The 15,173-nt window shown below is 38.4% G+C and overlaps 1 protein-coding gene across 3 annotated transcripts in view; it reads right to left on the bottom strand.

Annotated features, from left to right (window-relative positions):
• begain (brain-enriched guanylate kinase-associated) overlaps positions 1 to 15,173 on the bottom strand; it is a 63,477-nt gene that overhangs the window by 34,627 nt on the left and 13,677 nt on the right. For 2 of the 3 annotated variants that reach the window (XM_014015088.1, XM_014015081.1), the window contains 3 exon segments: positions 1,019 to 1,085; positions 3,324 to 3,485; positions 5,165 to 5,401. In XM_014015088.1, the coding sequence (XP_013870542.1) occupies positions 1,019 to 1,085; positions 3,324 to 3,485; positions 5,165 to 5,235 (300 nt within the window). In that variant the 5' untranslated portion in view covers positions 5,236 to 5,401. 3 annotated transcript variants of the gene reach the window in all.

Raw genomic sequence — 15,173 nt, 5'->3', positions numbered from 1 at the left:
CTTTGGGACGGTACTATTTGTGCATTTTCTACACTTTGAAAAATTACGACAACAGATTCCGCCCCATCCCGTCAAAATATGACGCAAGGGGGGTACCTGATGCGTCAAAATTGGACGCAAAGGGACCTTTGAAAAACGTCAATATGTGACGACTCGGGAGTGAGAATGGGTTGCATAATTACAATCTAACAACCAGGACAACTGCTGGTGGGCCAAATCAAATGGCTTGGCGGGCCAATGTTGGCCCGCGGGCCCCACTTTGGGCACCTCTGTTATAGATGTTAGTTTGCCATAATTGGTTATTGATTATTTTGAAAATAGAGTAAAAAAATGGCATCTAATAACCTCCTGGTGTATTTATTGAATGTGATTTAATAAAATAAAAAATAATAATAATACACGCAAATGAAGCTAAATTGTATGAAAAAGACACTTTGCTCTCAAAAGCTGTCTTGTCTTGCAGTCATACATCTGTTGCTTTTGTTTGCCAATATAAAACATTGCTTCATCTTAACTCCATTCATATACAGTTCTCTGTATCTCATGCCTGCTTGTCTCTTAACTGTGTTTCCACACATTCTTCTATAATGTGACTCTTTCTGTAAGTGTCCATGCGTGTCCTGAAAGGCACTTTTTAAATAAAATTATTATTATTATTATTATTATTATTATTATTATTATTATTATTATTATTATTATTATTATTATTATTCATTTCCTTGACTTTGGCCTTAAAAACTAAAATGCTTTGGATGTTTTATGCTTTTATTGCTATCATAAAACAATCTTGGTCATTAAAAAATGATCTTCTTTGCTAAAATTATTTAAAAGTTTTTCAATGTCTGCGTGACTGCTCTAATCCAACTCAGAGAAATAAATCTGAAAATGAGTAGGGATGGGCATAAAAGGATCTGAAAAACGCTGAACATCAACAGGAGTTCTGTTAGATTCATCAGCAAGAAGTGATTTGAAATGTTAGATTCTGTAAAATAATTAATTATCAAGCATATTTTCCTACCATCCGGCACATCTTGTCTTCTAAATCCTGGTTGATCCTCTGGATCGCTGCATAGCCACTTTGGATCCTTAAATAAAAAAAATAAATAAAAATAAACAATTCATTTTTTATCATCAGTGTTGCTTTTAGTCTTTGGATCAGTAATTATGATTAAACTGGACCATAAGGTGCTTTTGTTTACTTGTTTTTGTATGTTTTATGACTGCACTTTTCAAATTTTGGCTCGTGTGTAAATACAGTCTCCGAGGCCTGAGAGTGTTTATAAAGCAGCCTTTATGGCTCCATTACCTGAACAGAAATGGAGCGGGTGGGATGTGGGGGCCATAAACAAAACAACAAAAACATAAAATACTTTGCAAAAGAGATGTGAGCCGATAAAGGAATGTAAATGAAAATAACGGAGCAACACTTGAAGAGAGAGGCTGACACTGGAAAGGGAGGATAAATATAACTCATGAAAACCTTCCACCATGCTGTTCGTTATTTAAGACGTCTCAGCTTCTCCTGTCCTGATCTGAGTCTGTCAGGCTGCTCGTCTTCAGCAGAAAGGAGAAAATTAAACTCAACTAACAAGGAAATGAAAAGAGTTTGAAAGGCTTGACTTGATACAACAGAATCCCTGGAGCTTTTATTTACTACTTAATAGCTACAGACAAAAATAAATAAAGTGGTTTAAATAGAGTGTTTATCTTATTTCAATGTACTRAGGCTGCAGAAACGCAAAGGTTTGTTTCACTATGTGAGTTACATTATTTGTAAAATCATCCATCAAAGATGGTAAATTTTATATCATGCAAAAGCCCTGGCTAAAATGTGTTGACAAATGAGTCAAACTCATATATGTTGTATAAAAAATGTTTAGTATTTTAACAGGACTCTAAGACAGGGTGTGCTTGCTAACAAGTTTCTCCAAAAATCGGTTTTAACAGAGAGTTGTAATTGATTTATTTTATGGGTTTAGGGTACTTTGTGAGAGATTTCTTTCAGACTTTAGCACTAATGTCCTTTAAAGCAGTGATTCCTAAACTTTTTATTTTTTGCCCCACAAAACAGCTGCAGCATTGTTATCAGACTGATTAAACAAAATGTTCATTATGTTAATTTAATTGATTTCTAAGAACACTAATCACATTATTTTGTAACAAAGAAAGCAAAGAAAATGTCATTTTTAAATTAGACTAATTCTGAAAATATTTTCATGACCCCACCTTGATGTTTCAGGACGTGCAGTAGAGCGCCAACCCCAACTTTGGAAACCACTACCATTACCATATAACTCCTCATGTTTAAGATGTTCCTGTTACTACACTTCTTCTCTCAGGCTAAAAATAACAGTGAATTGTCTGGACTCAGTATGTTTTGTGAATGGCTCTTAGCTGCTACCGCATCAAATCTTAGCTCAGTATCTGTACAACTGACTGAGTTCAGCCTTTTTTTGTGTTGGCAAATACTGATGAGCTGCGGCAGCCATCTTGAATTGGGTAGATGTAAATTTAACGATTTCCTTCTGAAAATCGAAGTAAAATTTGGTWACAGATGCACACGTGAACAAACTTTTTTGACCACCTTAGTCTTTCAGCAGCAGGTGATAAAGAATTAAAGTAGACATATCATGCATCATTATGTAGGAGAAGCGCTTATAGAGATATAAGGTTTTCTATATCTTAAATCCCTCCTTTTTGCATTTAAATCATTCCGTTGGTGTCTTATTAAAATGGAACTACAATGCTTTGGTCTGAAATCCTTATTCTAACTTTAACAGCCCCTCTTTCTTCCCTTTTCTGGAGTTTGCCTCAAAGCAGCTTGTTTTGTTGCTGTTCAAGCCCCCACCCTCCAGTTAGCTTGCAGAAACGTTTTATTTACAATTTAATTAAAAGATGTCAGCAACAGAGGACTTGTCCATCCAGTCTTACATGTTGGAGCCAGAGTCGGACCCAGAGCCAGGAGGAAATTGTAGTTGGTAAGTCCAAACCTATTTTGTCAATTCCATCATAGATAATTTGTCGTTATAGACCCAGAAAACGTCAAAGAAAATAGAGAAAACTGAACAGGCTGAAAAATGTGACCCAAATAGAATATAAATGTATATCTATGCAGCACCAGGAGAGACTAAATGCAACTTTTCTGCATTTAACAGCTAAAAAAGCAGATTTTGCACGATCCGTCCCCTTTCCTGTGAGCAGCAGTGTGAGTAAACTGCATGTATGTGTTTGGATTTTTAGAGAAGCTTGCTGTCTCTGCAGCACCATGTATTCCATACTTTTTTGTAAAAATCATGRTGGTGGTGTAACGCGGTCGCACACACCTGCGCAGCTTCTCCGTGAACTTCTCCAGTTCCTCCTGGGCACGCCGCAGCTCCGTCTCCAGGTACTGCCGGGTGGAGTCGAACTCCGTTTCCACCATCTCTAATTTGTGGGTTGTGTACGACAGGCGCTTCCGAAGGTCATCTTTGTGGTCATGGAAAGTACTGAACAGATGGCAGGGAGAGGTTGGAGAACAGGAGTTAGGTGAACATTCACAGGGTCCAGCAGAGAGGACGAGAGGACATGTGGGACAGACAGGCAGTAAAGGGTCACGTGTTTGTGTGAGCAGGAGGAGAAAGACGACAGGTGGATGAAGCGCAGCTGGACTACAATTCAATTTGGAGGCAGACAAGGCCCAGCCGGGCCAGGAGAAAACTGGGGGAGGAGGAGGAGATGGATGGATGGATGGATGGATGGAGGAGGAACACTAATTTCCTATTCACATGGAGGGAGCAGAGCTGGGAAAAAAAAGATCTCCCACTGGTGTAATGGTGAATTTTATTACACAACTCTCCTATCGAATTTCTGAAAGAGAACAAATGGATTTCTGCCCCAGAACACAATGTTTGGCAATTTATAGAAGAGGGTTTGGAAAATATGAGATGGTTCACAGATATTTTTTTGTAAAGAGACAGAAAGCAAAAAAAGAGCCTGAGACAGACTGAGTGGCTGGAAAAGTTCTATCATTTTAATGTCAGCAGCAACTTATCAGACATGAAGCGTTATTACTTTGAACGTTTGATGCAGGTTTTGGGGGTGGGGGGGGACGACACACTGACAAGATGACTGAGGGAATGAGTGTGGTAATGAAAGGCTGGAGCTTTGCAGCAGAGGTGAGTGTTTGAGGAGATTTAGCTTTTAGCTGGACTGATGGATGCTCTGCTCTCAAACTGTCTCSATGCAACAAGCACCATCCCTCTACCACCATTACCTATGAGAGGCTGAGATATATGTCATTATGCTTAGAGGTCATAGAGGTCCAACTGTTTGGGCATGTTTGTTGTACTTGCATCATCTCAGTGGTATGAAGAAAGCCCCTCATTGTTTGGCATGAAGACCATTCACAACCTAAATCTTATAACTCTAATAACACCCACTTCAAAGTGCTCTTTTTTAAAATATAATCCTGTTAGGTTTTTTTTTAGCAACAAACCCCCCTCGCAAAAAAAAATCAAAAAACAAAACAAGTCAGAGAAGTTGCTAGATGATATGTCCAGCATGGTCAGGTCTGTACTATTTTAAGGTCCTGGTTTTGGTTCCTTTGGATTAATATAAGCTGGGGTATTTTAGGTTATTACCTCTACCAAGGAGGTTATGTTTTTAGTAGCATTGGTTTGTTTGTCCGTGCACTTGCACAGACAGATGCACAGAGATTACTCAAAAAGTTACTATAGACAGGATGCTTAGTTCTTGTATTATTTTCACTTACAATATACAATCCTCCATAATTAATCCCTTTTTTCCCCTTTCATACCACCTGTTTTCTGCTCTTAAGCACACTTGTGTCAAGTTTGCAAGCTCTTACTTTTTCCCAATTTATGACTTCATTGTCATACAACTTTTTTCTAATTTTACAATGAATTTAAAAATAATCTTCTAGTGTGGCCCTGCTCATCGTACATAGCAGATCAGATTCAGAGGATTGTTTACTTGAATGCAGATGTCAGCTGATAATTAAATACGTGAAAATGATTGATGAAAATGAATAGATGTAACATGCTTTTTGTTGCTTCCTGACTTCCCAATAAAATGTTTTCAGGAGTAAAATTAAATTAAATTAAATTAAATTAAAATAAGAAAAAGTTATGAGGTTGATGTTGGAGGTTGGATCGACTCATCTTACCTTCTTTTTGGATGTTTGCATCCATTTCTCTGGGTTTTCAGGGCTGTTTTGCCAATATATATCTTTTTCATATTTTTCTCTCTGCCTCGGCTCACATGTGTGTACAGCTGTTACTTCTGCTGCTGCTGCTGGTCGACTGAATGCTGAACCAAAGTTTGAACTCTAATCACAACCCAAAAGCCAAAGCTTTAAGTCTTGCCTGGGGAGCCAGATAGTTGTTGGCTATCTGTGATGACCCTGGCGAGAGAGCAGAGAAAAACAGCTTTGAAGTTCCACAGATTTAGCAGCGCGTTTCGTAATGTAGACTCCAMAGAGAATCAGATTTTTGTCTGTGTTGAAAAAAAAACGTGCGCATTCTATAGGAGAGAACAGAGCTGGGGGATCAATTAGATAAACTCGGCAAGCAAACTTAAAGAAAATGAAGTGGAGTGATTAACTGCACCTCCAGCCAAACTCTGCACTTTCTACTGAAAGATTATTGCAACAAGATCTTGTTATTCTAATTACAAAAAAATGAAAGAAAAAAATTACTATAAAACCAACACTGGTATAAAAATAAATAATGTTTGTGTTTTGTTTTTAATTTTTCATTGAAGCTTTTCTTGTTGGGAGCAATCACATCCAACGTTCACAAATGCAGGACTTTGTGGCGTGCAAAATTATTGATCAGCTGGCCCACCGCGGAGACTGTTTCTCGATAAATCAGCATTATGACTAATGCACGTGGCTTTCCTATTCCCTCTCAGGGCTTGAACCGGCACCTCTCGCATTGTAAAACACCTAATTACCCATCATCTTTAAAAAAAAAAAAACACACAAGATGCCAAATCAAATCACTGCAGATGTGCTCATCTCTCTTCATGCTCTCTTCATAAAAGGCGCACTTGTTGAGCCCAAAGCACAATGTGACAATTCAATGAAATATGAAGAGAAAGATTAGTGTTGGTACAGGAAAAGATTGCCGCCAGCTGTTCTATCCCACAGCAGCTGTCAAAGTTAGAATGTAAGACATCATAATCATAAAAAAAATCCTACATGTCCCGTCATGTTAGAAAGACTTGAAGAATGGAAAATAAGATGATTTGAAAGCTGAGCAGCCAAATTGTAGTCGAATGAAGACAGATTTGAATTAGTTATGGAGCCATTTATAGCACGAGGCTGCCTCTATTTTTGTCTTTGTTAAATTTAGCTTCAGCTCGTTGGCATACGTGTTCAGGCTGAAGAACCTTTTAGAGCTCTTTATGTTTTACAGAAGTACGTCTTGATGAGGTGGTAAAATTTTCTATTAGCATTAACCTATTTTACACAGTTGGTGAAAACTACTTTAGCAGATTAAAACAGCTAAAATGCCTTCTTTTGCATACATATATTGAAAAATCAAAGAATGGTTCTGCTTTTTTTCTATGTATGTCTAGGAATGGCCATGGCAGAGAGGAATGCTTTCTAACAAGATTTTGCASTTTATCCACAAGCAAGCCAAGGAATTTAAAGACAGTGAATTTTAGCAGTTGCATCAAATTATTTTATAATTAAGGTTAGAATTTGAGGAAGTCAGTTTAATTATTCTTTAACYTATTGTAACAACAAGCTAACACTGAGTATTTATATAAAATAWTTTTTATACACTTTAGATATGAGAGGCATTACAGTTCTTTTGCTTTGTGCCTGCCGCCTTTGATACCAAAACTTTGAATTGAGATCATCTTATGCCATTACAAAGTTAAAGCTGWTTAAGTCAAACCTTGAAGGTAACATTTTGTGCAGTCTTATGTGACATTGCAATATCTTAAATGTTCTCACATGATCTGCACACATGTCAAACTCAAGGCCTGCATGTGGCTTGCATCATACCCTCTTTTTACTTAATTAAATATTTTTTTATTTTACCATRATTTAACCAGGCAAATCCCATTGAGATCACAGATCTCTTTTTCAAGGACAGCCTGGGCCTGAAGGCAACCTATTGTACGTGTTTTTTGCGGATGGGGGAAACCAGAGAGAGAGAAAACCCACACAAGCATGAGGAGAACATGCAAACTCTGCACAGAAAGACCCTGGGTCCAAACTGGGGATCGAACCCAGGACCTTCTTGCTGTGAGGCGTCAGTGCTAACCACGTGCTAACCAGTGCTAATCATGCTGCCAAATGTATAAARAGATAGAACAAGCAAATTTAAAAGGCAAAAAAAGTAATACTTCTAAGGCCCCTGAGCTGTTGGCTTTAAGTAACTGTGACCACCTGTGCAATTTAGTTGAATAAACTACATTTCCCATYATGCATGTTGATTATTTTYCCCACAAAATGACAGCATCCTACCACTAGGTGGAGGTGAAAATGATTCAAAAGTGGGCAGCAGGAGGCAAAACCCATTTTGTAAAATTTACATTTCACTGAATTTTCACCAYCTACTATTGCTTTGGCTCCATTGTACTGGGAAGTGGGAYTTTCCCACTTWKAAGACAAATCACAGGAACACGRTTCCAGTCTCTATTTAAAAGTGGGAGTGCAGCTACTCACCACACCTCAACAGTGKYTAAAACTCTCTTACTTTTACTTTTTATAGTATTTCTGTATTATTTGTTTCACATTCKGTCAGTTGTACACATCGTACTTTTCAGTGTTTATAAAAGAATGTGTTAAAACTGTTTCTAAGCAGGAAATACCACGTAGAGCTCAGTTATTGTTTGTTGGCGTTGCTCAGATGCAGCGATGATACATGGATGTTTCATGTTAAGTTTAAGGTAAACATGAAACATTAATRACAACTAGGCTTGTTCTTTGAGGGCCACCATAATGCTCATGTGGCCCTTGATGATATTTTAGCTGCTATGTTGTGAACGACTGTCCGCTACTACCATGCTAAAATGTAGCTCAATGGTTTGCAAAATTGACTGAGGTATGCCACTTTTGTGTAGGTAAAATCTAAATAGCACTGGTGGCCATTTTYAATTGGGTTTACCCCRCAAAAGTTAATCAGTTGTAGATGTAATAGAGTTTCACTGATGTTGGAGACAATGCTCAGGTACCACAACTAATTATAGCTCAACAGCTGTAAAAATCATTGAGCTATGAACATTTGTGGGTAATTATCCTACTCAAAGTTTGATGGTGAATTGGTGAGATTTCAAAAGCTAAACAGCTAGAAGTCAACCTAATAATTACGATGACTATGATGTCGTATTATGATGATTTTGTGAATGTTTCATTAATTTATGTTAATGACTGTTAATAAATGTTGTTAATGAGATATTTTGCRAATTGTACGGACAAACACACACAGGAATATTATCCCTCCACCTTTGCCTTTGGTGACCAGCAATAATTAGCATTAAAGACATGAAAATGTAGGAAGCGTGCTCTCCATAGTTTTTCAGATGACGTCAAGCTGCTAACAATTTGTCCTTTTCTCTTATGTGGAGTCTGCCTTCCCAGACACTTTAATTAAAATCAAACTTATACATGMTGTCGTCAAAATCCTGCCAGACGTAAATCCAAAGGCAGTGACCAAAATGCTTGAAGGAGGGGGACTTCTATCAGTGCCTGCAGAGTAGCGGGATACAGCAACAACCTGGAATAAAAGCTTTGTTGGTCGCTGCCACTTCTAATGCCAACACTGCTCTAATTGTTTTTTAATTGCTCCTCTGCCTTTTTTTCCCCCTTAAGAAACAATGATGGGTTCTGGGAAAGCAGCTAGTATGGTTGCTATGGTTGTTTTCTTATCTGCAAGTCACAGAGGGACAGAGTAAAAAGAAAGAATAAAAAAGAAAAGCAGACAGTTTATGAATTTGTAAAGAAGAAGAAGAAGAAAGTACTTTACAAAAGCACAGAGACACACTCGGCCTGCTGTGTGGTTCTGTATTAAGAGATCCCTCTGAGGGATAAACAGCAGATCGACGCGCCTCAGGTGTTGTTTGGCAAAGTAAACTCTATCCATGTGAAGGAACAAGTTTTAGTCCTCAGAGAACTTTGCGAATGGTGGTGAGAGGACCGGAAGACAAGAACAAAAATATGGAAATCAATCATGCTGTCCTCTCGTCAGCCTCTCTCTCAGGTATTAAAAACAAGTTTAGTGTGGATGGAAGCAGGAGAAAACCCATTTATCTAAAATGTCTTCCAACTTGTCACCATCATCAGCCTCTACAGGGACTGAAACAGACATTTCAAGGAAACCTCATATTGAACACTCATTTTATTTTCACTCAAAAAGCCACATTTACTGTATGTAGCAATAACTCTCATTCAGCAGTTTATAGTTTCTATAGGTTCAAATACATGCTTGTGTTTTTTTTCAAAAGAAAAAAATACACTCTCACAAGCCCGTGTATGTAGGCTATGTAAGTATGTATCAAAGAGAAAGTGGAGTTTAATGTTCTGCTTGGGGACATTTTAACATAAGAAGTTGGGAAGCTGAGAATCGAAGCAGTTGGAAGACGATCTCTCTCATCCTCCTGAGCCCTAGCCGCCCCGCAGTGCTTCTGGTTTTGTTGCGTTTCCTCTGATGCAAGGCTTTAGAAACCCCAACGTTCCCCCGTGCAAGTTGCACTACCAGCGGCCAGAAAAATAAATAACTAAAGAAAGAAAAAACACAGCTCTGAGAATTAACTCGCAGGAGTGGTGACGGTGATTAGTCAACACAATTTTCTGCCTGAAGACTGAGGATTGCTGCTGCCGTTCCCGCTCGGTTAATCAAGAAACTCTACCTTGAAGTACGCAACAACAAGAACTTGTGGGCCTTGAAACTAATCAACTTAATAAGCCCTAAGATTACTTAAAGCATCAGCTTCATTTAAATTGCAAAGGCTTGGATTAAATGTGACTTTCAAGACTGTCCACACAGTTGCAGGTGAGGTTAACGGCAGTTCAGAATGAGTCTAAATTTTCTTTTTTTTTTCAAACACAAAAAGGTTCTTGGGGATAATTGAGCTGATAGTGAAGAAGCCTCTCCCATCTGCTGTTATCAACCATATTCCTGCAGCTTCTTATTTATTGTTTCATGTCATTCAAATAAAGTGATTGGCAAGTAAGTTTGGGATCATGTAAGAAACTTTAGAGGAAGGAATCGATTCACTTGGACCATTTTTTAGGCAGATTTCACATGAATCCCTGGCAGACCAGATCACACCGAGGGGCCACAGCTGGAGCCACAGCAGGGAGACTGGCTGGGATGTGGGGCCCGATCACATCAGACTTGTGTAAGGTTTACTTTGCATGGATTTGTGTTTGTCCAAGTTTTGCTAAATACTTACAACCCATCACCTCATTAAGTCACAAAGTGGCACGTGGAGAAATATGCAGTTAGAGCGTATTTGTTAAAACATTTGCATTAATTACATTTTGTCAAATAACTCAGGTAATTTAAATTAAATATCTGAAATATAATCTTAAATATTTTTGAAGCACTTTTTTTTGTGCAAAACGTGATTTTGAGTAGAAAAGTCTTGACATGTTCTCCTTTTCCCTGCAAGCTAGAAAAGTGTTTTTTTTTGTTCCAGTTGGTAAATCTTACTTTCCTAATATTGTTTGAGGTTTCCTTGTTATATAGGCACCAACTATTCCTCATTAGAATAACCTAAAAATAGGGTTCAGACCAAATATCAATGAGTTATCCTGATGAGGAAGACAAATCAAGCCATGTCTCTGGAACCGCTCATAATATCAGGACGGTCTGGTTATGTGCTCAATTTGTTGTGATGGGTCACATTTGTGAAATGGCACACTTTAATTTACAGATTTGTTCATTTATTTAGTTAGTCTCAAAGTGTGTGCCAGCATTTTACTGAACCAGCTTATGTTTTAAGACTTTTTTTCCAACATGGGTCAGCAAAGGTTCTTGGTAAKGAATTGAACTTTTAAATGGGAAATACTGACCATCTTACCAAGTTTTAAAATCTTATTTCCAGCCAAAAAGTCTTTTTGATCTTGTTTTGAGACTGATTTACTAAACAAGAACTGATTGTGTAAGAATAATAATCTTGTTTTCAGAATGTGTAAGATTATTTGTCTTGTTGGTCTGAAAATTTGACTCAAATTCAGTCAAAATATCTGCCAGTGGAGTAAGAAAATTTTACTTAGTAAGATTCTTGAAATAAGAAAAAAAATGAGTCAAGTCAAGTATTTCAAGAATCTTACCAAGAAAAATTTTCTTACTCCATTGGCAGAAATTTTGAGTCACATTTTCAGACCAACAAGACAAATAATCTTACACATGCTAAAAACAAGATGATTATTCTTACACAATCAGTTCTTGTTTAGTAAATCAGTCTCAAAACAAGATCAAAAAGACTTTTTGMCTGATATAAGATTTTAAAACTTGGTTAGGTGGACATTTTTTGCAGTGCAAAAGTGCAGCTGCCGAACCATTCTCACTACTGCCATAATACCTGTGGCTTAAAGACCAATTTAAATGTTTGTAGTGCCATATGTTTCATGCAGCGCTGTAAGAAAGTGTTCAAAAATTGGAAGCCCGAATAACGCGCAGCAAACCCGATCCAGTTCTCATTTAAATGTTTATTCTCAGATCTAAAAACTCCATTTCATCCTCAGAGCCTGTGTCTGCCCCTGACAAGAATCAAAACAAAATGGCTTCTAACTCCTGCCTCTGCTCACACTTACATGTCCTTCCAAAACCACTTTTACAGAACACCCTGGTCACACCCCTGAGCTGTTGTACTTCTTGTAAAATGTAAACAATTCTATGTTCATCCAGCAGAAGGAGACACATATGGCGTCGGAATCATGACAACACGATCGCGAGAGAAAACGAGAACTCGCGCGAGCAAGTTTAAATCCTGTGCGCGCCTTTAAATAACCACGCGAGAGGGGATTGAGTTCCGTGCGCGCACATTGTCTCCTCTCGCTCGCGGGACTCAATCCCCTCGCGTGGATGTTTAAAGGCGTGCACAGGATTTAAATTAGCTCGCACGCAATCTCGCTTCCTCTCGTGAGAGTTCTGGCAGGATTTTGCCACCACAGACACCTTTTACCACAACAAGAAATGTGCTGATTCTCTTCCTGTTTCAAGAAAATGATTACAACTGATCACAAAGTACAAAATAAAAGGCTTTGTCTAAAATTCTGTGACAAACAATCAGACTGCCTGGCTAAAACAGCTTTGTTGGATTTCAAGTTAACTCATGTTTCTGAAAGGTGTTTAAACATTTAGTTTTGAAATGGAAGAGTCGCCCTTCAGTGAAATGCCACAAATTGCTGAGGTCATCAGTTTGTGTCATATCTCATGCAGCATGAGCCGATTCTGAAAATCTCTGCAGGTTTAAAGAGGGGAAAAACCTGATTAATGCAAGAAAAGTTTAGTTGCATAAATGTTGCCGCTCTCCTGAAAACCTTTAAAGCATCCACGGCTARGCCACTCTGCAGCTCTAAATGTGACGTTTTTTGGTCTCATCTGTGTTTTCTATCCCTTCCAGCAAAATTGAAGAAGTTCACAGTTGATGATGCCCTTGCATTCATTCAATTTCTTTGCCTGCTTCTACTTACTGGGAGCTGGTGCCTATCTGTSAAAGATTACTGGGGACACCATGGACAGGATGCAAGTCCATCACAGGGCCACATAGAGACAAACAACCACAATCACACTCTCACCTACACTCAACCTACATGTTTTTGATCTGTTGGAGGAAATGGGAGTTTCAGGTTGCATAGGGTTGGGGGTGCAAATTCCACCTATAGGGCTACCCTGTGACCTTTTCACAGAGAAGTGACAGATCTAACCACTGCACTGTTCCACAAGTGTGTGATATTTAGTGGAAAATAGTAATTTAGTCATCTTCAAAGTGATGTTTTGCCTAAGACAGGGACGGAGCTACACTTTATTGCAAGTGGTGGCACGGGGGTGACTAGGGTGGCTTTTTTTTGGGGGGGGGGCACATACAAAGAAAAAAGAAAAACACTCGCACATTTGAAAATTCAACCTGGTCGACACAGCTAGTTCCAAAAGGCTTTGATTCAGCTAATATTGAGCTGAAAGTTTGTGTGATTGAAGCTAAGGATGATAGAAAACATGCTGAGTTCTAGTCATCCCCTGTTATTCAGCCATTTTAGATACAAAACTAAAGATTAGTGTACAAGTAGGCAAAAACAATATTTACCAAATTCTAAACGTTATAATCAAAAATTCAYTTGGCCACTACAGCTAACTTTAAAAGGCCATGATTCAGTTATTTTAGGACCTAATGAGATTAAATTTGTTGTGGGGTGGCTAAGACAAAGCAATTTATACAGCACAATAGTATCAGAGAACAATCTTTAAAATATCTAAATGTAAATACAAGATCCCTACCCACTTATCAATTCATACTAATAATAATCAGACTTATATAGTGCTTTTTAGGACACTCAAGGACCAAGGACACAARGACTGAGACAGTTGGAATGGGGGATTGAACTGGCAACCCACATGTTCCCTAGGATGGCCAATCAGGTGCCAGAGATGGCACTTGCCACACCTGCCACCCCTCTGGCTCCGCCCCTTCTAAAACCATTGTTATCAGTTGTTAGAACCTCATCAGCTGTAGAAAGAGYCAAATGTTTAAGCCCTGGCTAGGCTAATGGCTAGCCAAACAAAGACATTAATAAGCTAAAATAAAATATCTTTCATAGTAAAGTCTATCATTTTAATACTAGCTAATGTTCTGTCACAAAGCTGCTTTTTCTCTGCACTCTGTGCTCCTTTACAGATGTCACGGCTGATAAGGTTTCAGCTATCAGAAAACCACTTCAGAGATGACCGGACTGTACTTTTAAGTGTGTGGGCTTTTGGAAACATGCAGAGATCTGGCTGAAGGTGATCTAATTCATGGGAAGAAGTGTGAGCCCTTCAACTTCAATTTATTTTTACAAGCATAAAACTAAAATTAATAAAAAAAATTCAAGTAAAGGGGGTTCARAAAAAGAGTAAATGAATAAACTGGATGGTTAGGATTATATTACTGTCTCTTTATGCTTTGCTAAACTGTGTTTTCTTCTCTTGTTGTTTTTTTGCCACAACAGATGAGATCATGGCCGTACACTGTGCTGCAGGCGAACAGCAGCGATGTGCTCCTCACCTTTTCCTAACCTTTCCAACAAGCYACAAGTCATACAGAAAATACAGTGCTGTGCTGTTCGTTCCTGATGTTTGCGTGTTACATTGAGAGTCTGAGTTCGGATGCTTCTGTGTGAAAGAGCTGTTCGAAGAGTTCAGCCCTTTCGGAGGTTGCCACGACAACACAGCAGTCACATCCCTGCGCTTCTGCTCAGGCAATTATGAACAAGCAACCAGCGCCAACATTTTCAAGACACATGGATGTCTTTTAAAGCTCTGAACAGATCTGTTTGTGCTTTTTAAATGTTTTATTTGCTGCTATATAAATACATATAAAACACTCTGGTATTGAATGAAAAGCGAGAAAATATCAACATTTCTTTGTTTATGAGGTCAAAATTTAAGAGCCAACAGAAACATTTTCAAAAACCCGACATAATCAACCCTCCATGCTGTAACCATGGGTACTTCCACTTCAAATTCTGATACCCGAAACTGAACAAGGCCAACATTACACAAGATAAATACTATCTCTGCTATCAAATTAGGATGGACCGCTCTGGAGGGGGGCAGCGTGTGAAAGCTCCTCGTTTGGATTTAAAGAGACAGTTTCAAAATGAGTTGATCTGAGTCATGCCTCAGAACAGGGCTGAAAGAGGGGCTTGTGGAGTTACAGTAAGGGAGAATTCAGACCAAAGCATTGAAGTTCCACTTCACATTGACCTCAACTGAATGATTTAAATGTGAAAAATGATTTCAAAACATGACGTCTCCTTTAAAGAAGGACCATAACATGTTTTAGGTTCTGTCTGAAGCACCAAAAGACCGAATCACCAAACTTTCCATTTTGAATTACAACCACAACATGTGACCAAAATCATGTTTGCTGTAAAGCATCATTTCAGCAACTTGATAGCGAGAAACAGGCTGTTTAAAGGTATACACTTTGTCACCAATCACTTCATTGAC

This window comes from Austrofundulus limnaeus, unplaced genomic scaffold, assembly GCF_001266775.1.
Source record: "Austrofundulus limnaeus strain Quisiro unplaced genomic scaffold, Austrofundulus_limnaeus-1.0 Scaffold2, whole genome shotgun sequence".
Lineage (NCBI taxonomy): Eukaryota > Metazoa > Chordata > Actinopteri > Cyprinodontiformes > Rivulidae > Austrofundulus > Austrofundulus limnaeus.
This window is presented reverse-complemented; position numbering and strand designations above follow the sequence as displayed.